We start from the raw sequence: 23,910 nt of genomic DNA, 5'->3' as shown, positions 1-23,910 counted from the left end.
TTTTTAGTCTATTGCTTTTATTGTTACTCTCCTTTAAAATATCACCATCATGCCTGGGGAAAAAAAAAAACTAACAAAAACCAAAAAACCTCAAAAATACTTAGGCAACTGAGGATGAAAATATTATTCTGTAGTATGGTTTTGGTGTTTCCCCCAGAGAAGTAGTGGTTGCCCCATCCCTCGCAGTGTTCATGACCAGGTCAGATGGGGTTCTGGGCAACCTGGTCTAGTAGATGGCATCCCCACCCTGGCATGGGAGTTGGAACTATATGATGTTTAAGATCCCTTCCAACCCAAATCATTCTATGATTCTATGATACTGTCTACTTTATGCATGGCATAGTGGCAATCTCAACCACAGCTTCAGGATACAATGGCAATAGGGCATTTTTACTACTAGTACTACTCCTATTACTACTATTATGCTACTAGGTCCTGTTGCTCTTCTTCTGGGCATATGCTGCAAAGCGCTGTCCTTTCCTTGCTCCTCTGAAGCCGATTGGCCTTGGGCTCTCATGAAATCAAAGACTTCCAGAGTAGCATGTTCCCTCTGCTCTCTTTGAACCTGTGCAGACAACCAGGATTTCCTTCCAAGTGCTCCCTTTTGCCCTTCTGAGGGCACAGGAGCACAAAGTAACAATGAAATTTCACAGCTCAAGGTAGTGGCTCTATTTTCTGTCATCTAAGAATATTCAGATCATAAGTTTTTAAAGAGAGTCTGTAGTACAGCTGCTTTGGACTACTGTCTCTCTACTGATTTTGTGTTTAACTTTTTTTTTCCTTTTTTAATGGAGTAACTTTTTTCATCTCTGGGGTTTTTCCTTATGGTCTCCTGTTTAAAGAGGCCCTGAGCACCTCAAATGTTATGCTGTTTTTGGCATGTCTGGCAGACTCGGACAAGGCTTTTTCCCCCTCATTCTTATCAACTATCTGTCTTTGACTGTAAATATTACAGTCTTTGTAAATGTGATGCTCTTGAGTACCTGTTAGTCATCATAAAAAGATTGTATGCCTTTTATGAGAATGCTATCTTTAACAATTAGGCTGCTGCAATAAAAAGTGTCTTGGCAGAGGTGAACAAGCCCTGCAGGGATCTGCTTGTGTAGATTACCTGAAGTAGCCCCTGATAAATGTGTTAGGTTGGTCTGCTAGCAAATACCTTACTGGTGGTGCATAGGTCTCAATTTTCCAGCAAATTTTCAGATTCCCCACAGTTATTATAGGAGGCAACTGCCATATGGATGAGGATGTCTCTTCCCTTTTTTTTCTTTCTTTTCTCTTTTCTTTCTTTTTCATAATACTTACAGTGGGGGTTCATAATTACCATGAGGGTTCATAATACTTACAGTATTATAAGGGTCAGTCTGTAATTTCTAGGTAACTTTTTCTCCTAGATGCTCAGGAGTCATGGGAGTTTCTTCTGAGTTACTTCTTGTTTTCCTAAATGAGTCTGAAGTATTTTTATCCAGGCGATCATTCAGGAATCGTATCGTTTCTCAGCCCTGATGTCTTTTAATGGGATTTTCCTCATGCTGAGTTAGTTCGCCTAAACCCAAAACCATTAACTTTTTTATGATTGGGAAGAAGAATGTTGTTTCAAAGACTTTGCTGACTGAAACCTTGTGCAATTCCTTTGGCAGAAAGGAAGCTTGAATTTGATTCTCATATGCAACTACATGCTTTCCTGAGCCTTGCCTCACTTTTCAGGACTGTGCATCTTTTCATCTTTGCTTTTTGAATTGCATTTCTCTGGTGGATCAGAATTCTCCAAGATCTGATATTTTTTCAATGACTAAGACACTTAATTTTAATTGTTAATGTACCGTACTGCAAAATAAACCATGATTCCTTTCACTTTCTGTTCACTTGAAGAGTAACAGAAAAATGCATCAATTAATTCTCCCATGCTTTTGCTGAGCAACCCATTAATATGTTTTAGCTTATCTTATAGATATTGCTGCAGACAAAGTCTGAACCTTCATAAGTTTGGGATATTCCAGCTTTATGATGGCATCTAGACCCTTGTTTCATTACTAACAAAAATGGGAGAATTAGATTTAAAAGCAGGGTTCATCTCTTTTGTTGTGGAAATTATTTTTTGTGCCAAATTAAATACAAATTATTTAATTTGTATGACAGATGGAGCTGGGGATCAAATTAAGTAGCTGTCTTAAGCTACGTTGTAGAGCAATATCTAGCTTTAAACATGACTGCCTTTTTCGTTCCTAAAAAAAGGCACAAACAATGACAGGCTAAAAATAGCTGTTCTCTTGGAGTTGACGACAGTTTTTGAGAGCTTGTCTTTAGGAGGATGTCGGAAAAAATCTTGCCGTCTTTTCCCCTCCCCCTTATTCATCTTTAAATGCACGTCCTTCTGTTTAAGCTTCTTCACCCCACTGCCCACAGAAAGATACCCACTGACTTGGATAGGACTTCATTGTTTCTGCAGATTTCTAAGGGAGTTTACATAAAGCATTTAAAGAAATCCTTAAAGTCACTGCAGATATTTCTGTTAAGTTGTGCTTATCCTACACAAATTGCTCTGTGCTGATAGAGAAGGAGGTAGTAAAGCCTCTTCCACTCTTTGCCTCCCACAGTATCTGCTGCAGTGGGAAAAAAAAAAAAAAAAAAAAAAAAGGCTCGTTTCTGGTTTTATTCCTGAAGATTGCTTCATAGTTCAGTACTAATATCAGTGGTTTCCGGTGCTATAAACAAAGAGTTGAGTCTTTGACTTTGCATTCCTGCAGCCTAGTAAACAATCAGTTAATTTGCAGCATCCCAGCGGTTGACAGGAGTGAGAGAAGTGGTTTGATTTTATTTTTGTGCTTGTGAATAAAAGCTTTGCCTTCTGGCTAGGTTCTGAGTTCCTTCCTTCTGGAAGATATTTGAGCATTTTGAATTCAGAATATATAGTTACGAATGTGAGTGCATAGACTTCTTCCAGGATTTTTCTGCTTTCATTTTAATTTTTCTCTGTGTTTCTAATCCCAACAAACAAGAGAACAGTTTGAAAGCAGTGTCCAGTGCCTGAGCTGGGAGCAGAATGCAATTCAGGATCTTTAGAACTAGTCCACTGCATTTTTATTAAATGAGAGTGAAGGAGTAGGTGGGACTTCTTATTTAAAAATAGATTAGCACAGGGGACTGAACTTGCATTTGAGGAAACGTTAATAAGCCCCAGCCATTGTCCTTAATCAGAGACTGTATTTGTAAGTAGAACATGTTGAATCTGTCATGATTGATGACGTTGTCTTTGTTAAAAGGGTTGCTGCATCTTTAACAAGAGCAGACAGAAGCAGTGCAGAATCTACAGTAAATTTGAGACTTGGAAGAGAAACCTTTCTTCATTTTTCTGTGTATAGCGTTTGTAAAATATTGAATAGGCAAACATCAAAGCCAGGGGGAAATATAAGTAACTGTCTGCTTACGTTTTAATTCCTCACCTTTCCCCTCTGGGTGAGTTCCCCCTCCTTTTTCCCCCTGAATTTAAAATACTGGAAGGAAAAGCAACAGAGGTCCAAGTTGCAGATGCTGAATTCTCTGCTAATTGAAATTACCGGGCATATTTCTATAAATAGTAGCTGAAGACATATGTAGCTTTCACTCAGTGCCTTCAAGACATGTCTTTTTGTAGTCAGAAAACAGAGATCAATGCATTTTCAAACTGACAGAGGGAACGGATGCTCCTTAGTAGCACATGCTCGGGATCGTGTGTGTACCGTTTGTGCAGAGCAGAGACGCTGAATACTGGTCCATATGCTCCTTGTTTACTGCAATGTTTTTTGCATGTTACTGTGCACTCCGGACTAATGTGAAGGTAAGAGGGGACGAGACAACAATTTGGCAGGAATGTACATGTAAAACCAGCTGCAGAAAATGTCTACCTTGTGTTGCTGAGTACTTTGGAATTGCTGGCTGAACAGGCATATTATTACAGGTGGTTGTAGAGGCTTTGTTTTATCATTCTCTGGGTGGCTAAAGCATAGAAGCATGTTTGGATTTTACAGTTTAGTGACCTTCAGTTTTTAACTGCTTGCAGTTCAGGTTCTGGGCTTGTATGATCTGATAAACATATTTTGCTACTGTCCAGGTAGGCCAGAAACAAGATGCCAAAGGCTGTTTGTGCAAGGCTACATAGCTTTATATAGGATAAGAATTCCTATACTCGAGTCCCCCATGCATCCTCCCAGGGATGCTGCTTGCATGCTTTCTTGTTGATTACTTGTCTGAAAACGAGGGGTCTTGCTGCTGTTATCTGGGTCATTTTTTTGTGCTGATTTGTTTCTAACTTGAACCAAAATGCATAAAAACAAATTATAAGCAATGTTCTAAGAAGTAAACAAAGGGTTATTACTGCAAAATGCTACAGAAAAATGCCAGCTGGCTACATCGGTCTCACAGTAACTATTAACCAGCATTTGTCACTTATGTCAACATTTGCTTGCTCTGTTAATTAGTGTCAGAACTTCAATATAAGTTGCTGGATATATTACCTTCTTTGCAAGTAGGACAATATTAGCAGACAGGTTCACTGGCATTGAATGAGCTCTCAGCCAAGCTGTGGGCCAGCTGTGGGAATCCAGTTGCATAATTTAAATGAATTACAGTGCTTAGCCAACATATTGGGGAGGTACTTTTGGCATTCTGGCTTTTCCAAGTTCAAATGACTGTGTCTGTCTGGGAAGGAAAACAATTGCAAATGATGGATAATCATAGTTAGAACAGTTTTACCTGGAAAAATAATTGTAAAGGACATTTTGCTTTCAAACTGCTTTAAACGTGCCTTTGAATTAAAGTGAGTTTTCTGTATTTGCACTTGATTTGCTAATAATGAACTTCATATTTATTTATTAGGTCAAAATATTTTTTGCCGTTTGATTAAAAAAGTATTTTGCATTAAAAGTTTGCATTCTAAGAGCCTGTTCCTGTGTATATGCTCTAAGTCTATACTGCTGATTGCCGCACTAAATTGTTAAGCTTTCACATCTTATTACTCTCGCATTAACTTTTGTAATTCTGATCCACTTCTGAGGAGGAATTCTTTGAATAACAAGCCAAAAACCACAAATTAAAACTTTAATGCCATTCTGTCTTCCTAAAATGCATACATTATCTTTTCCTTATGCTTTCCTGTAGTAGTTTTGAAGGTTAGTAAATTATATCTATTTTATATTGCCTGCATTCTATGCAGTAAATTGTCAATATAGAAATGTTTTGATACCAACCATTCTTTTTTGCTCATTTAGTCCCCCAGCCTGCAGTACTGTACTGAAGGTCTTCTGTTGCTGAGGTGCAATTTCTCAGTTTAAATAAGAAAAGGTACAGGAGAAATTTCAATGACTATTTTTACTGTAATTTCCATGAGATAATTTATCAGTAAGTACCTCACCAATTGCTAGGAGTCTCATGGGTTTAACTTTTGAAATGTCTTTATTCCCATTCATAGACACAGAAAAAAGTGAGAGGTTTGTACTAGTCCAAATGTGGGACTAGTACTATCTATCCAAGTTTAGATAAGATAGTTTTAGTTTGTTGGAACTTCTTCAACTGTTAAGTATTTCTGGAGTAATTGTGTGATATGTAGTATCTCTTATTTACATTATATTGTTGTAAGGATGTTACCTCCAGTTCTAATTTCAGCAAGCTCATACACTTTCAATGTATACTTTGATCTTCTAATTTCTAAGCTCTGCATTAGGCTACGATAATGTAAGAAAGCAATAACAACTTTGCAAATCCCCCAGGAACTGCTCAAGTACGGCAGAACCAGTACTTGCATCTTCAGTAATACCCTTTTTCCTTTTCTGACGTTGAAGTTTGCTTAATAAATAGGAGTTTATTGAAAGGTTTTCCCTATGCCTGGTCATTGTATAATATGTAGCATAGTGTCTCTGAAGAACTCTACTGCTTTTAACTTGGTTGACACTAACATAAGCCACAGATTTATGGGTGGCTAAAATAAATTAAATACATTATAAAACATCTGTTTTGAGTTTTGCATTTTTTCCCTTTATGGGTGGAAAGATCTCAGTGGTTCTGAAATATTTTAGTCTTTAAGTCATAAGATAGAAGAAAACTATAAGTACATGCTGTAATGGGAAATAGATCTGCTTGCCCTGGAAAATGCAAAAGAAAAGCAATTGGATCTGTTTCTGATGGCAGCTGCACTTTGTGGATTTAGAGAAAGCAGAATTTCCAAGTTTAAGGTAAGACTCTCACTTCTTGGTTGCCAGTCTGTCTGAGGCTGCCCATTGTGAACTTAGCTGGCATGTGCAGACTTATCTAAAGAAAAAGAGGTCTACACCATTCATTCTTAATCAAAGCTTATTTTTACAGCTAACTAAAGAATAGTACTGACCATGTACATGTTCCTGCCAATGTGGATGCTCATTTCTTCCTACCTGAGCAGAAACAAAAACAGTGGTTAAAATAGGCGAAAAGATGTCTGAGAAGTTAAAAGCAAAATATCTTTCTCTGGACCTACACTTTGAATTAAAGGAAAAAAAATGGAGAAAAGAGTAACTATTGATTACTATTGCCTGTTTACTAGATGCAGTGTTATTAAAATGGTATATTTTTGCCTTATCTCTTTCTTACTCTCTCATGTATGCATAATTTTGTACCACAGTGGAAGAGACCACAGAAGTCAGGGAATTAAAATCTAAAAGCAGTGTCTCCAAAACCAGAAGTACTCTTGTGGAAATGTGCAGTGTGCCTGAAAAAGTGAACTCCTGCTGTATGCAGTAGTTAGATATACTGTTGTATTTTCAGCATGAGTAAGTCTAAGGAGCACAGGCTAACTATGGCAGGGGGCTGCCTAGTGTCAAATGTTTGTTGTTTTAATTGAAAATACTGTCTCTATTTATATACAAGAGATTTTTTAGAAGTTGTCATTAAAAACTTTCTGTTCTTGGTTTAGGCAAGTATTTTAAATTCTCTAACTAAAAGCTGTATTTCTTGTGAAACTATGGGAAACGTTGCAAATATTTAGGTTCCATAGTCTGAGCTAAGCTTTAAAAACTTTTATGTATTGGCTCTGGCTTTTCTTAAAAGTTTTCAGGAATTTTGCCTTCCCCTTGCCTCGATGAACTTACGTGTAGTTCTGACAGATTTCAGCATGAATCTGGGCTTCTGTTTCTGTCTGACTGTTTGAGAATCTTACTAGGGGCACTGCTGGTTCTTCTGGGAATTTGAGTAGCAGAGCTGATGTCTTCCATTTGTACTTTAGCATGAGACTAGATGTGCATGCTGGGCTCTCTCACCTTGAAGCATCTTCTCATCAACAGTCAGCACTGGCTTTGGGGTCATCAGGGCTTCATGTAATGAATGTTATGAATTCAGATCCAGACCCTTTGAAGTGCCAAACATTTCTCAGGAGGTTCAGAGTTACTTCAGCAGGAGTTCAAGGCTTTCTTCATATTAGTGGGTAGACTGGGAACCTCACAGAAGTGAACTCCTGCCTGAACAATGGGTTAATGAAGAGCTTTTCTTTGTTATGACTGCTAACTTCGAGTCACTGTTCTGGTTAGAGAATTTTTCTACCTATCATAGAATCATAGAATATTCTGAGTTGGAAGGGACCCACAAGGATCATCGAGTCGTACTTTTAAGTGAACGGCCCATACAGGGATCAAACCCACAATGTGGTGTTATTAGCACCATGCTCTAACCAACTGAGCTAATATGATCCCTTGTATCTCCTGTACTTCAGCTAAAAGATGCTACCTGTGTCAACCAGTAAGCATGAAGTGATTTATGACTGAAATTTTTACCTATGTATTGTCACTTTTTGAGGCTCTCAGATGATACAGAGGACATGTTGGGGTAGGAATGAAGTATGGCCAGGGCCTGTGGAGGGTGTTGGGAGCTGGAATCCTTTAAACACTTTCACTTTCTGTGTTCATCCTCTTTTTTTCCACATGCATTTCAAAAATAAAAATAAATATTTTAACCTAGAAGTTTCCAATTGCCACATAAATTAAGGATTAGCAATAAAGGCAGAGGAATCATAATAGCAAACAACAAAATGTTTCATTGCTCAAAGCTGTAAAATGTCACACATGACAACCAAGCTTCTGATTTCTGTCTACATTTTGCACACAGCTGTAATTCTTCCTCTCTGCCAGTATATATTAATGATACAATTGCAAAATTAAGTCATATATATCATATATTTTGCCACCTGTACCAAGAGTTGGTTTGGTCTTCCAAAGAAAATAGCTTATGGATCTTTCAGACTTGGGCCTGTATTGCCAAAATGTGTCCTGCTGTAGTCTTATTATATTCTTTGCAAATGGGGGATGAAGGCAGAAAGGATTTGGACTTTCAACTCTCACAGACTTCCAAACATGATCCTTGGTTTCTTATGCATATTTTCTTCCTTTAAATGTTCAATCATGCACCATCATCTAGCAGTTCTGTATTAAGTAAGGAACAGTTCAAAAGCCATATGAATTACTTTGATGTACCTATTTAAAAGAAGTAAGAGGGAAAGATTGGTTTCTCACTTTTCCTAATGTAATTAAGAGTAGATTCATGGGTAATTTTTATTTGTGTTTACTCATTTTTCGTAGTTCTGATTATGTCTGACACTCTGACTTACTTTACTCATAACTGCATAGACGTAACTAAAAGTGGCACGTCAAAGTACAGTCCCTCTGCTACCTTAGGATACTAAAGCAAAATGTAGGTTGGTACTAGAAAGCAAAAAGTTGGTGTGGAATTTCTTGCCTAAGAGGTTTGGGGACAAGGTAAAGGATAATACTATATAGGTTGTGAATATCTAGTTGCATTTCCGTAATAGATCTTGTCATCTGTTTATAAAATGTTTGCTAAGGCTATAAAATAAGCAAGATCTTGAACTTTTTAAGGGATCTATTTAACACTTGTGGGATCTAGTTTCAAGAGATAAAAGCAGCTGAACTGTTTGTATTGCTGTCTTCCTTTTGCTAAATAAGATGGAATTTTAGTGGAGGCATAACTCATTGCAGAAAAAGGGGTTAATTATCTCTTGGACCAACTTCTACAGAGAAAGGTGTTTCAAAATTACAGTGACATAACACCACAGCATTTCTTTCTTTTGGTAGCTTGCTGTACTCCCTATGATCATGCTTTGCAGAAAGTTAAAGTTCTCATTTATGGCCTAGTTTTTGCAATCACACCACTGACGTTAATAGTTCATCAGGAAATCTGAATCCAGCTTGATAGTGTTCAAACAATAGTTCTGTCTGAGTAAGTAAATTATTTGGATTTTGAAGATTGATTTTTCCACTTTTGAAATGGAACTTCAGCAGATTTATAAGCATTTTTAATACCTAAGTATATACTTTACCGCTCCACCTAGATGCAAGTGCTGATTTACAATACATAATCATAATAATTTATGAATGAAAGTGGTAATTAGAATGGATTAATAACACAACAGCAGCTCTGGTTTTCTAGGTATGATAAGACTGGGACTATATTTAACCTATAGCCTAAACTAATGTTCACTTAAAGGCCATTATAAATATGTGAATAGGTACAGAGATGCTAAAATGACAAGCACAATGTAAGGAATTAAATCCACTACTAAGATTCCTTTAAGAACACTAAGCAAATATGAATATTACTCTATGGGGATAAGGGGCACTTTTCTAAAGTTAGAAGAATTAGTCACAAAAATACTGGTTGGAAAGTACAGAAGCTGGGCACTGATTTCTTCATTCAGAAATTTCTGGATAGATATCACTACCAAGAAATATATTCCTATTTTGTGTCCCCCATTTTAATGTGGGCTCATTAGAGACTATCTGATGAGCTAATATTGTCAGAGATATATAATTGTCCTTTTCATTAGAGGAGAATTAAAAAGATCTAGGACTGTAAAAATGTTTAAATTTGTTGGGGTTTAAATATATGCAAGTAACTAGAATATAATATCATGTCTATATGTGACAATTTTATGTTTACATAAAAATGGTGAAAAGTTAAATCCTCTACCATTAAATCACTGCTGATTGGCTTGCCCTATGTGCTTAAGATGCCAGTGTTTGTGTGATTTTTATGAGATTGTGTACAAATTAGACCAACAATCCTGATCACAATGCTGCCTACAAAATGGCAGTAGACCCAGGCAAAAGTAAGGTTTTTTCCTTTGGGAAACTCTGTGACTCCTATCACTTGGATGGGGAGAAGTGCAGGAGACCAGTAACTGCTGATGGATGGAGTTGATAATAGGCTTCCACAATTAAAGGCTACCCAGAGATCTCTCATGGTTGTCTTCTATCTACATTCACTTCTATCTTCATCTGTTTCTCCTGCCCTGTTTGTTCATGCTAAGTTTGATAATGTATGATTGAGTGGCATGTTGCGTCTTCTAGGGCTGGTCTTCACAGGTGTGTACTCTCTTAATGCTACTGCTACTCGTTGTATATATGTATTTTGGACATGCTGAGACATTTTGTTCCCATGTTTTTGGCATGGGATGAATGTATGAAATGCTTATATCTCTTTTTAGAGGGGCAATCCCCCACTCCTTTCCTTCCATGATATCCTTACAGACAGCTGGAGACAAGGAAAGTGTCTTTTAGAAGTAAAGATGCAAAAGAAGATTCCAAAAGAAGAACTGATTTATTTTTTTTTTCTTTTGTGGACTCACACCGAAGAAATGAACTTTGGAACACATTCAGTGCAGGTACTGCATTCCACCTGTGTTCAAATGCCAAAATAATATGATAGCTATGGATTAATGGCTAATAGAGAAGTTACTGAGTGAAAAAAACTATTATTAAAGGCATAGCAATCACTGTTTTCTCAGAGGAGGAGGAAGAGGTGACTGATTTTTCTCTTTGCATCTCCCTACAGATCTAAGTGTTTGAAATAGTATAAATTCTTCTGATAATTGAGTAGCTTCCAGGCTTCTGAAAAGACAAGTAAAAAAAATCTGAGTCCAATAAAAGCAAATTTTTTTCAGTCTCACTTCCACCAAAGAAGCAAACCTCTCAAATTTCAAACAGAAATCTCTGCAGAGAAGTAATTAGAAAGGCTTTCCTGGCTTTGATAGCACAGAGGATCATTAAAATCTTTCAAAAGGAAGATTGACTGGAAAAGGAAAACTCAGATAACATGTTCATCCAAGTTGCAGGACAGATGAAGACAGATACTGTAGATACTTCACACATATTAAAAATATTTTGGACAGGATTTTCAGCCTGCTCCAGATTTGTTTTCAAAACTTCAGTTTTAATTTGCAAACAAAAATAAGTAGCCACGTATTCAAGTGCGGCAGAACAATCACAATTAATCTAGTCTGTCAGCACAGACTGTAAAACTACCATGAACTGCTGGAGGAAGGATCCATCTCTTGACACCTGCCCTACCTTTTAGAAAAACATTCTGTTTCTGTTGAATAATTTCTGATGAGCAGAACCTCTAACACCTTTACAGATGTATTATTCCAGGGGTTAATTAGTCTGTTGGAGGTGTGTGCCATATTTCTAGTCTGAATTAATTTCATCTCAGCTTCCAGCTTTTGAGTGTTCTTCATTTTTTTGCCTCTTCCTAATCTTCTGGACTGAGGATCATGCTGCAAAGGGTTGTGCCCCCATCAGTAGCTCTGGGCTACAGCCAAGGCATCATCTAATCATCTCTTTGATTAGGTAAATACACTGAACTCCTGGCATCTCTTACTGCAAGGCATGATTGCCACGGGTCTCATCCTCTCATGACCAGCCTTTGAGCTTTCCTCAGTTTCACACCAGGAATCCTGAGCTGTGTCTGCCACAGTTGCATGGAACTTCAAAGCAGTTGCAGCCCTGTGCAGAATTAGTAAATGTCCTGACATCCACAAAAGATGCCATGTGTATGTCCAGGGTTGTGCTGGCCCCTTTAGCCACATGGCTGCACTGGGCATTCACGTTCAGCCCCATAGACAGTAAGACTGCCATCTGCTTCCCAGTGGACCTTTCCGGAAAGTGCTCATAAGGAAGAGTTGCTTTATTCCCAGAGTTAGGACTTCATTGTGGTCTGTGTTAAAAATTACATTGATCTGTATCAGTGACCTTTCTTCTTCCGCATCATTTGTCCCAATACCTTATTCTGTCACTGATTAATCTGGGCAGTAGTAAGTGACTGAATTTCCTCACGGAATGCTCAGCATTTGAAAAGCGTAAGGCCAGGATCAGTCCCTGAGGATCCCACTGAACACAGCTGATCAACCATCCCATTCGTAGTTACTGCCTAAATCCCGTCAGTTAGACACTTTTTAATCCATTTAATTTCAATTTTTTTACTAATAAAATGCTATGCAGTGCTGCATTAAATAATTTACAGAAGTCTAAGCATATTATATCTATATTTTTACCAGTGACAGCCAAATTTATAATCTCATCTGAAAAAAGATATGATGATATTTACCTTGACAGGATCTGTTTATCATTGACCTGGCATTATGTGTATTTCTTTCCTTCAGAAATTAATATCTATTTTACCAGCAACTCCATGCTAAGTGCTTGGCTTGTTGGCCATGACTAGAACAATAGAAATAGCTAGCTCTTTAAACCTAGTCCTTGTTTAAGTTCCTATTTAGAAATCCATCTCTAGTTGAGCAGTAAGGAAAAGTCAGGAAGAAGGCTGAACTTCTCATAAAATAGAGATCTCCCAGTTAAAACGGAAAAGTGAATTAATTGTGAGCTAAACAAAGATTGAGTCGAAGAGATGGTTTCTTTTATTGCGTCATTTCCAGTGGCTGAAAAACAGCAGGTGTGCTTCTGGGTACTCAAGGCTCTTTGATGTCACTTATATCTTTAGATTATTATGATGGCAATTAGCATCTGACTGACTAGACACTATATAAAACATGATTTTATTAGAAATTAAATTGTACTGAATAGTTCTTTTAGAAAAGGGAAATGTTAAGATTTTGAAAGATGATTTCACTTCTACTAGATGACTTGTAAAGTCAAGAACCTGAATTCTTTCTGAGAAGGTGTTGAAGATCAGTACTTTCATACACTCTTTGTACAGTGTGCTTTGGAGATATTATTTATTTCTTGTGAAAACTTACTTTTATTGTGAATCACATGATACATCCCTTGTGGTGCTTGAGCTATTAAAAATGGTGACACAAAGGTCATGTACTGGTTTCCAGCCACGTGTGTAAACAAAAGTTGATTATAAGGCATTTTGCCTCTAAAGAGATAAATAAATCTGAAGAGCTCAGGTGGCATTCACCTCACTTAGCTTCAGATATAATATATAGATGTAATCATCTATATCTAGTGATTTCAGGCTCCCTTTTGTGTCAGTAGAGAGGAATTGTCTCTTCTAAGGCATGATTCATATGACCTAGTTTAAATATCTACATGGGGATGAGATTAATTGTGTCCTGAAAGTGCCAGTTTCTCTCCATTTGCCAGAGAAGGCTTAGGTGACTAGCTGAGATGTAGGTCTCTCTCTTCCAGACAATTCCATCTGGTAAAATTAATCCCATCCTTCCAAGCAGAAAAGATGGGATTTTCAATACTAGTCAGGCATCTTTTTTTCTCCTTTCCTTTTGCAAGTAACAAAAGGAAGACATTAAAATGTGGGGAGGAGGAGCAAGTTGTTGTGAAGGGTCAGCCAAGGTGCTCTCAAGATGAGGCAGGAGCAAGAGCTTGAGAGACTCTGAGATCATCCAATTTGTTTTCCTTTGTTTTTGTCTTGGTTCTTGCTTCTAAATTACTTAATTAATATACAAAAAATAAGCAGTGAGCAATTGAACTGAGCTGTTTGCAGCATGTTTCCATCTTGCCCAGCTGGTAGATTGGCCCATTATTTAAATGATGCTCAATTGTTATATTTTATTTTCATTGCTTTAAAATTATGAAAGAACAAATTAAGGGCTGCATACTTGAGTCTGGTTCTTTTCTGAGCACTGTGAAGCTTTCGCAGTGTAGGCAGGTGCTGCAAAGACATAAAAAAACAAAAAAGAGAGAGAGCACTTAATATTGAGTATTTTTGTTTGAGGCAGGGGGATCTTCATCTGAGCTTGGTCCCTATCAACCAGTAAAACTAGATAAACAAGAACAAGGAGGAATGGTTTTAAATTAAAAGAGGAGAGATTTAGATTAGATGTTAGGAAGAAGTTCTTTGCTCAGAGGGTAGTGAGGTACTGGAACACGTTGCTTAGAGAAGTTGTGGATACCCCATGCCTGGAAGTATTCAAGGACAGTTTGGATGGGGCTTTGAGTAACCTGATCTAGCGGAAGCTGTCCCTGCCCTTGGCAGGACGGTTGCAACTAGATGATCTTTAAGGGATCCTTCCAACCCAAACCATTCTAGAATTCTATCAGATACCGGTTCAACTCACCCTAGATTAGACACACACAGTTGTCCAGCTGAATAGCTATCTCAAGGGTAGACTTGGGTAGAAAGAAGAAGAAAGACTGAACATGAGCCTAGAAGTGTAGGTGTGATTCTGAAAGACCTAGCTGCTGCCACAGATTCACCAAAAAATGACGATATAAGTAATAGAGTCACTAATGCATCTTAGGGGGATGTTTTCTGAGAAATAATTAACAAATATTTGTATAGTACATCCACAGTAAGTTTGCCATATCTCTATAATACATGGTAAATTAGCAAACAATTTAAGTGTCATGGACTGTTTAAGATAATTACCGATTTTTTAAAAGTTAGGAGCTGGTTACAGAGGATTTGGGAAGAACTAATCACCATTAGCCATCTGACCGTAACAGGTGACTTGATCCTGAGAATTTCTCCATGTAGATTTAAATGTTGATGTGATCCTGTAAACAGATCAAATTTCACAAAAGTTTACACAGTTAAGCAAATATTTATTTCACACTTTTTCATACTGAAAATGCAATACTTCTCAACCTAAAGACAAGCTCAGATTTACTTGTAACCTTTAGCTTGTTGCTATGTAATTGTTTTTAACAGTATTAAACTAAGGGAGAATGTTTACCGTCTTCTGGTTTTAGGGGAAGTGATATATTTAATACAGGAAAATGTTTTAAAGATTTCTTGACAGACTAATAAATCATGAGTGTGTGGATTGTCTTCCGTCAGGATATAGTTTCACACAGGATAATGAAACAAAGACGCAAAAAGATTTTTTTTTTCTGTGATCTGTAGTTGGTGGAATACATCAGCTCTAATGGAAAAGATAAAAAAAAGAAATGAGAGAAAAGAGAAAAAAGAAAAGAGAAAAGATTAAAAAGAGAAAAAAGAAAAGAGAAAAGAAAAATTTTCCCTAGTGGTCAATCAGAAAGAGAAATTGTAGGTCTATCCCCAGATAAGCATTCACTTCTGGGTATCTTCTCCAGTGCATAAGATGTTCCCTGAATACCTTTTCCAAAGTAATTTCATAGATTCTTTGGGACCTTCTCAGTTTCTCCCATTAGTTCTTCTTGCTGTTATGCCAACAGAGCTGGCAGGAGCACTCCTTGCTCACAGTTGACAAGCTTGGCAAATATACCTAATGAGGAAACAATGGCTGTCTAAAAGACTACTTTTACTGGTATTATCTGCTAACCTCAGTTTAATTCCTAGCTCAGGATTTAGGGTCTAACCAAACTTTAGGGACTGAGTGGCAAAGGGTGAGTGAAAGAAAAAGGAATTGAAATGGTGAAAAACGAGGGCTAGAGGTACTGTCACAGAAACTGGGGGTACATAGGTGAGATGTATCTGTGGCAGAAGCTGACTACAACATGGTACATGAGAGCTTCAAAAGGAAAGCCCTGAGCATTATACAGATTAAGGCAATGTGCAACCAATGAAGAATGTTGTGTTGGGAGGAGAAAAAAAGAGAAAGTAATCATTTTTCCTGCTGAATGACTATGCAGACTGCTTAACCCTCAGTGGACAAAGCCCCTTGTCACTGATCTTGCAATTGACTGGACAGAATACCCATTCAGCCTTTCCGTTACCCCCAAATCCCTAGCAAAAGTACCTCTTCTCTCTCCTTGCTAACTGTCAACAGCAATGAATCACTTCTGGGTTTTCCTAGTTTATTCTGGTCTTACTTATTTCTGTTTAATTATGCCTAAATTGTATCTACCATTATTCTGTCTCTTCTTCACTCATGTACAATCTCTCCACTGCAGTTATTTGATGCTAGTTCCTGGCTTTGCAGCAAACTTGTCTATGTAGCAATACTTTTCAACATGGTTCCTGTGTTTCTGATTCCTCCAGTGATATTTTATCATGAAATACTGCCCGTTTCTCTTGCAGTGCACATCTTTTAGTGGGTACCTTGAGACACAGCTCAAAAAAATTTCTAGCCTTACTGTTTCGAGTCTTCCAGATCTTCTGTCAAGTTGTTTTTCCCTTCTTTTCCTTTCCATGGCTCTCAGAAGATCACTGCTATACCCTCTGAGAGTTTGTCTTTATACAGTGAGTTTAAGGCAATGCAATAGAAGCAAAGGATAACAGAAAGGCCAAGAAAATAATAGGACCTGATTTTGGACCAACACAAATTGCAGGGTGATTTCCCACCACTGTAGTGGTGTTCTCACTGTATCTTGTCTCCATTCTTCCCATTTCCAAATATAGACTCAAAAGTATAAATTAGATAAGTTATTCTATTGTTGTTCTAATTTCTTGCTCCTTCTTTGGAAGCAGCTGGTACTCTTCTCTGCCAGGCACAATTTATGAATAAGATGAATCATGGTAGTTTTGTATTTCATGTTTTACTAGTAATTAGGAAAAAAGGGCACCTTATAAACACAGTGCTGAAATTTTATCCTTTAAGAAAGGCCTTATGAAATGAAGGTTTGGACTCAAGGAACAGAGTGTCTCTTATCTTCATTTCTCTGAGGGAATTTATAATCCCTGATATATTTGACCTAAGTTTATCTTATCTTTCTCCTGTGTAAGTATCTGGCAGAGAACTTTTGAGATTTATTTACCTACCATAACCACAACTGGTGAAAATATATTCCCAACCATTAGATTGGATATTAAGAAAAAATTTTTCACTGAAAGGATGGTCAGGCATTGGAATAGGCTGCCTAGGGAAATGGTGGAGTCACTGTCCCTGGAAGTGCTCAAAAAGTGTGTGGACATGGTGCTTAGGGACATGGTTTATTGATGGACCTGGCAGTGTTGGGTTAATGGTGACAGTGTAGGATTGAATGATGTTAGAGGTCTCTTCCGAGCTTAATGATTCTATGATTCTAAGAAAAATATGCTATCAGTAGGAATACAAAAGAACATGAGTTAAATGTAAGTGGCAGTGTAAATTACTTCAGAGAACAGGCAGGCTGAAGGCGCATTGAATATTCATTGGATGCCTCTGAAGAACTAACTGTAAGTCCATTAAAATAAAGACAGCCAAAGGAAGACAGGTCTCTCACCTGGAAAAGTGGAATTTGCCTTAGGAAAAAACAGGCTTTCATGTGACAATTATTGAAACAGTTATAATCTGAATGATGTTGATAATTCACTTTTCTTTTTCTTGCTGTTGCTGACCATCAGATTTTGCTCAGGCTATTGTGCAATACTTGTTCTCTTAGACATTTTTGAGTGGGGTTATATTGCGAGATAGCAGCATATTTGGTCTGAAGGCAGACCAGCACTTTGCACATGATTTTAGTACACAGTTTCACACCTGATTTTCTAGTGTGGGTTATTCTGGAAACTTAAATTTAAGGAAGACAATGGGACCTGCATTGCTAACCTTCTCTCCAAGAGAAACTTTTTTTTGTACAGTTTTCAGGGAACCATGCTTCTCTCACACTATCTGTGAGAACAATGGTAAAGGAAGTTCTGAATTAGTATTCTTTCAGTTACTTGAGTAAACCAGATTTTTCCTGCATTTTCTAAGGCTTGGGGACAGAGGTTTGGTTACTTTATCCAGTACTGGTTTAACCACTGACTACAGTGGTCACACAGCATTTTAGACTACAATAAGGTAAACAATTTATGTGGAAGACATTAAAAGTCAACATCAAAAACTTTGGAATATGGAGGAGAAAAAAAAACAAACAAGCAAACCTACTTTCCTTCATCATGCAGTTCCATGTAATGACTTAAGTTAAAAAAAACCTTTCTAAAAAAACCCTTTTCAAAACATATATTTAAAAGTGACTAGGAAACATTCATGATGGAAACAGTAAATTGAAAGGATTTAACCATAAAAGTGCAAAAAACTGCTCTGCAAAAATAGCAACAGGTTTGGGAATTAAGTGGTTTGACACTCTATGTAAAGAAATAATACTTGTAAAAATTGTCTTCTCTTACTCTCCCAAATCTTCCAAGGGTCTTCCAAAACATTATGTACCAGTGGAAACTTTTAAAACGCTTGAGTGTGACATTGGCTGTGCACACACGTCCACATGTACTTCCAAAGAGGCCAAAATGTTGAACTGGGATCCATAACACCTTTACTGATGTTTCAGTTAATTTGCTGCTTTCTCATTAAATCACTAGGATTACTTTGACTTCATCTTCTACATTCAGAAAATGTCTTTCTGAAGAAGACAACTAAGGCTGTTATGATCCTTGTAGTCTTCAAATGAATTGCCTTTGTTCTTAAACTAACACATATAGTGGTAGCTGTAATTTATGTAACATTTCTATCAACAGAAAAGAATGTTAGGATCAGCCAAACAGTTTTGAGAATTAGAGAAAACATAAATCTTTCATAGAGGAATTACATGTTTTTGTAGGTCTTATGTTACTTTTCCTGGGCCTTGTTCTGTCAGCAAGGTCTGTGTCCTTACATAGCCCAGCAGCAATTATTACTTTTTTTCTTGTAGTGATCTAATCCCAAGACACTTTCTACCACCTTTTACCAGCAAAACCACTGTAAAAATGGTAGCTAAACAGAAAAAAATATGTCATGGAAAAATGAAAGCCAAGTGGTGAATACTGTCAACAGCTGTGAGAGCCTTTTCAGTTGGAGAGTTTTATTTGGAGGCACAATCCATCGACCCAGATGGTTGAGATGGGCTATGAAAATGGATTAATGTACTTGCTGCAAGAAATGACAGCAGTAGAAAATGCTCATTATTTGTCTGGGAGAAGATGAAACAAGATGATGTTTGGATGGAACACAAAGCTTTAAACTGTTATAGTGAATGAACTATACAGATCAGCTCTAGAAAACGTTGATAGTAATTGTCTATGGGGGGAGATAAAGATCTCTCTCTGCTAACCCATTTGGTAGATTAACTCCAGTAGAGATAAGGGTGGGTACCTCAAATAATAAGAGCTTAGTTTTACTCAATGGGAAAAATGCCAGTTGTTCCTCAAGTCTGAAACCTAGGTCATTATAATTTTATGAAGAAATGTTCATGAAATTAAAATAAGCTCTTCACAGAGAATTCAAGATGCACTGTTTCTGTAGGTAAGGAAAAAAATCCTCTGCAAACCTTAACAATAATTTACTGTGTGATTAGAACACCTTTTTTGTGACTACTTGGGTGAGATCTTTACCCTCTCTCTACTTCATAACACACAAAAATGCCACAAATGTTACAAAGCCCTCAAGGCTTTTTTTCCCCCAAAGCCTTTGTAGAAGACAACTGTAAAGTTTGCAGAAAAACAACTCACAGCCCTGCAAAGATTTCCAGTAAGTGGTGGTGCATCCTCCACACACCCTGGGCCACTGGGTGGCCGCTGTATCCTACCAAATCCAAGGCTATTAGTTACACCAGGCTCTCTCCAGCACTTTGAGCAGCTTATAGAAATATAAATGAAATCTGCTTTATTGCCCTGATGCTCTTGGGTTTCAGTTCCTAGACTATACCTGTTACAAAATTGGCACATGTTGCTATAATATGTAATTTACAGTGCTTTTCATTTATTCTATTTCGTATTATTTTGCCTGCTCTATTAGATAGAACAAATTACTGATTTGTCATGAATATTACTGTAACATGCTTCCTATTTTTTATTATTTGCATTGTAATTGTTGTATCATAGCTGTAGATATATAGCGCTTCACATAATTAATTTCACATGTGACCATAATACAAACAGAAGAAATGAACGTAACCACATGCCTTATTCAGAACTATGTCTTCTCAGCAGAGGGGATTTGTTCAAGTTCTTTCTGTTCAAAATGTGCATAATGTCATGGTTTATTCATGATGGTTATTCATGCAAACATGCCTAATTGTTATGGAGAGTGTGTGTAATTCCACATTCCTAATCCAGAAAACAGGAGCAGCGAGGATTTATAAGCAGAGTTGACTCAATGGGAATGATAACTTCTAACCCAAGAAAGCTGCTGCTTTGATATGTTCTGAGTAACAGCTGCTCACTTCAGTGGTGCAAATCCATTTTCCACTGCTTCTTGCTCCTGTTAATCTGCTGAACCAACACCAGTAAATGAGAACGAGGAGACATCTCTGCTCCATTTTTCACATCATCAACAGAATTGTTTCCTTCTGTAAATTCCCACTGGAAACAAGGCTGAGACCTGGGTATCACTGTGGCTTAAATGGAAGTTTTTGGGATTGCTCTGGTGTTGCACTGAAGACCTGAGGCAGCCAGCAGAACATTTATCGATGAGTTTGAATCTCAGAGGCCTGAGCCAGAGACAGAAAGTGATTTTCCCCTTTGCAAATGAAGCAAGTCTGCTCTGGAGTCACTGAATAAATCATATGGTGATACCACAGCATTTTGTGCAGTCACTTTTCATAATACTTTTTTTTGACCTTTTGAAAATCACAGTTTTTTCCTTTTTTAAAATAAAAATATCTCAGTGATTCACTCCCTCTTTTAGTTCATATTACATTTTGAAACTTACTTTTAAAGGTTTAAATCATAATTCATACAAGATGTGTTAGTTAGATAAGTAAATCAATGGTGATAACCATCAATGGCATGTAACAGGATTAGGAATGATGAATATTAGTAGCACAATTTATACATGATTTCGCTTGTGTACCTTGTAGTTATGCCAGATTGAATCTTCCTTAGAATAAGTAATTACACTATGTTTATAAGGTAAGCAATGTTTTAAACAGTCTGTTGTTTAAATTGGTAGCTGTAGGGTAGGCTGAAAGGCAACTCCATTCAACTAATTGCTGCTATGACTCAGACCTTATAACAGATATGCAATTAGGTTTGGTTTGCTTTCAAACCTCTTTCAAGCTCCGATTTTACTTATAAGAGAATGTGAAGAAGAGGAAAGGATGCTCTTGATCTGAACAGTAACATCCAGAGCATAGGGAGAATAAATGAAGGGAAACTTTTACATGCAGTACCAGTGTTTTAAGTGAGAAGTTTACACGTGCATTGAAATGACTATATTAAAGAATGTAGGACTATTCAGCAGTAGGACATAGAGTTGTCTGTATTTCTTAAAACTGATCCAATCTGTAGTTAACTATCTTAACTCTCTTCTGATTTTTTGACTACATTTCTCCCAGAATTGTTTTAAACTTTAAAATTTTATTAGAAAAAAACCAACAAAAATCAAAGCCTATTATTTAAAATTTTGTTCCTCCTGCCTCAGACTTGTAAAAAACCTTACCATTCATCTTAACACAGTGCTCAGAGCATATCCATTAGTTTTATTCTGTTTATTTTTTCCCTCTGGTTTACAATTTAAGGCATATTAACTTTGATTCTGCAAATTCGACTTTAATTCTGAAATTCACTATGAACTGTCCAACACTTCTGCATTAGCAGTGAAGGAGATTTGATAAATTGAAACTTAACCTTTCAGTCCCGTGAGAAGAAAAGGCAGCTCACTGCCCCAGCCTGGGTACGTTCAGCAATGCCAGCAGCGGCTGAGCATTTTTTGCTCAGCAGCTGTTTGACACTAGGAGTAAATATACTGAAAAAAATATTCTTTTCACCTCATGCATATCTTTGTATTTTACACAATCCTTGTATTTCACAGAGCTATACCCTGGGCTGCATCAAAAGCAGTGTGACCAACAGATCAAGGGAAGTGATTCTCTCCCTTTGCTCCTGTGGGACTCCACCTGGAGTGCTGCACCCAGCTCTGGGGCCCCAATACGTGAATGATGTGAACCTCTTAGAGTGTGTCCGGAGGACTCCACAAAGATGATCAGAGTGCCAGAGCATCTCTCCTATGAAGACAGGCTGAGAGAGCTGGAGTTATTCAGCCAGGAGGAGGCTTTGGGGAGACCTTAGAGCTCCTTCCAGTACCTACAGGAGCTACAAGAGAGCTGCAGATGGTCTTTTGACATGGGCATGTAGCAATAGGACAAGGGGGAATAGCTTTAAACTGAAAGAGGGTAAGTTTAGACTAGATATTGAAACAAATTCTTTGATTGAGGGTGATGAGGCACTGGAAGAGGTTGCTCAGAGAAACTGTGGCTGCCCCATCCCTGAAAGTGCTCAAGGCCAAGTTGGATGGGTCTTTATGCAGCCTGGTCTAATGAGTGGAACCACTGCCCGTGGCAGAGGAGTTGGAACTAGAAAACCTTTAATATCCCTTCCAACACAAACCATTCTGTGATTCAAATTGCCACATAACGAGCTGATTTTCCCCTTGCTATAATTTCTGTACAAGCACCAAACTGCAAAATGAATTTCTGACTCTTTTTGAAAACTTAGTAAAATGTTTCCAGTATGTAAATCACAATGGGTTTAGAATTTCCTGGATTCTTATGACTATCTTAAGGTAAATCAAACTCTAGGAGACAGTTTATACTAGACCATAGAATGGATAACATTAGGTTTCTTTTTAACTTGGACTTCTCAATTAAGTCTCTAGAGGGAGGTTGAACTAATTAGGTTTGTTATCAAATCTCGGAGTAAACAAAATGTTTCCCTTTCTGAACCAAGACCTGTCATAGGAAGGTTCTCACTCTCTCCTTCTCAGTAAGAGGAGTTTGTGAACTTCCACAGCTTTTGTGTTTCAACTGCATTCAGGCATCACACTTCAGAGAAATAGTGTATTGGTGCCTGCAGCTGCTGTTTGCTTCTTTTGCATTTGCTTGTTTATGTGATTGTGAAAAGATAGAGCATCAGTTTACGCTATGTACCGTGTAGCAAAAATGAAGCTCCTAGACAGTGTCTGAAGCATTTTGTAAAACAGTATCCATGAGGAAAATAAGTTACAGGATATATATTTTTTTTCTTCTGCCTGTGATGGTTTGCTGAAACTATGGATGGAATCTGAAATGTAATTTGCTTATTAGGACCAGCTGATGAAGAAAGTTCAGATTCATTTTGTGCAAATGATTCTCAGTGTCTTTTTGTAAGAAATAGATGGTTATCCCCATGTCATTTTGTTTTGCAAGTGATTTAACAGATTACATCCTGCAAAAAGGAATAGGAGATGGTACCTTTCTACAGAGTAACTTCTGTAAGATAACTAATGCTTTTTTAGGCACTTTGTTCTCCAAAATGAGATTGTGAAATGGAGTAACTGGCAATTGAATTCCCAGCTAAGGGTGTAGCAGTAATTCACTAAAATACAAACCTAAGAACAGATGCACATGATTTATAATTAACAGAGGAAGGCCTATTCGACAAGTTCTTGTGGTGGGTGGACCCTGGCTGGACACCAGGTGGCCACCAAGCCACTCTATCCCTCATCTCCTCAGCTGGACAGGGGAGACTAGATATGTTAAAAACCTCTTTGGTCAAGATATGGACAGGGAGAGATCATTCATCAGTTGCTGTCCTGGGCAAAATAGACTAGACTTAGGAAATTAGTTTAATTTATTACCACACAAATCAGAGTAGGATAATGTGAAATAAAATGAAAACTTAACACACTTGCTTCTCACCCCTCCCTCCTTCCCGGGCTCAACTTCACTCCCGATTTCTCTACCTAATCCCACCCAGGAGGCCAGGGGAATGGGAGCTGCTGTCAATTCCTCACTCTGCTGCAACTTCCTCCTCAGGGGGAGGATGCCTCACACTCTTCCCCTGCTCCAGCATGGGGTCCCTCCCACAGGAGACAATCTTCCACAAATTTCTACAGTGTGGTTC

At 37.7% G+C, this 23,910-nt stretch overlaps 1 protein-coding gene across 11 annotated transcripts in view; it reads left to right on the top strand.

Moving 5' to 3' along the window:
- The window catches only part of DLG2 (discs large MAGUK scaffold protein 2), a 999,036-nt gene that overhangs the window by 256,245 nt on the left and 718,881 nt on the right, over positions 1-23,910 (top strand). Inside the window, exon 1 of one of the 11 annotated variants that reach the window (XM_027658559.1) lies at positions 3,281-3,817. The exons of 9 other annotated variants lie outside the window; for them this stretch is intronic. In XM_027658559.1, coding sequence (XP_027514360.1) covers positions 3,698-3,817 — 120 coding nt within the window. In that variant the 5' untranslated portion in view covers positions 3,281-3,697. Of the gene's footprint in view, positions 1-3,280; positions 3,818-23,910 lie in introns of those variants that run through there. One more of the 11 variants, XM_027658896.1, reaches the window with a different exon arrangement.

This window comes from Corapipo altera, unplaced genomic scaffold, assembly GCF_003945725.1.
Source record: "Corapipo altera isolate COAL_440 unplaced genomic scaffold, ASM394572v1 0, whole genome shotgun sequence".
Lineage (NCBI taxonomy): Eukaryota > Metazoa > Chordata > Aves > Passeriformes > Pipridae > Corapipo > Corapipo altera.
Note: the sequence above shows the minus strand (reverse complement) of the source record. Positions and strands in the feature narration are given on the sequence as shown.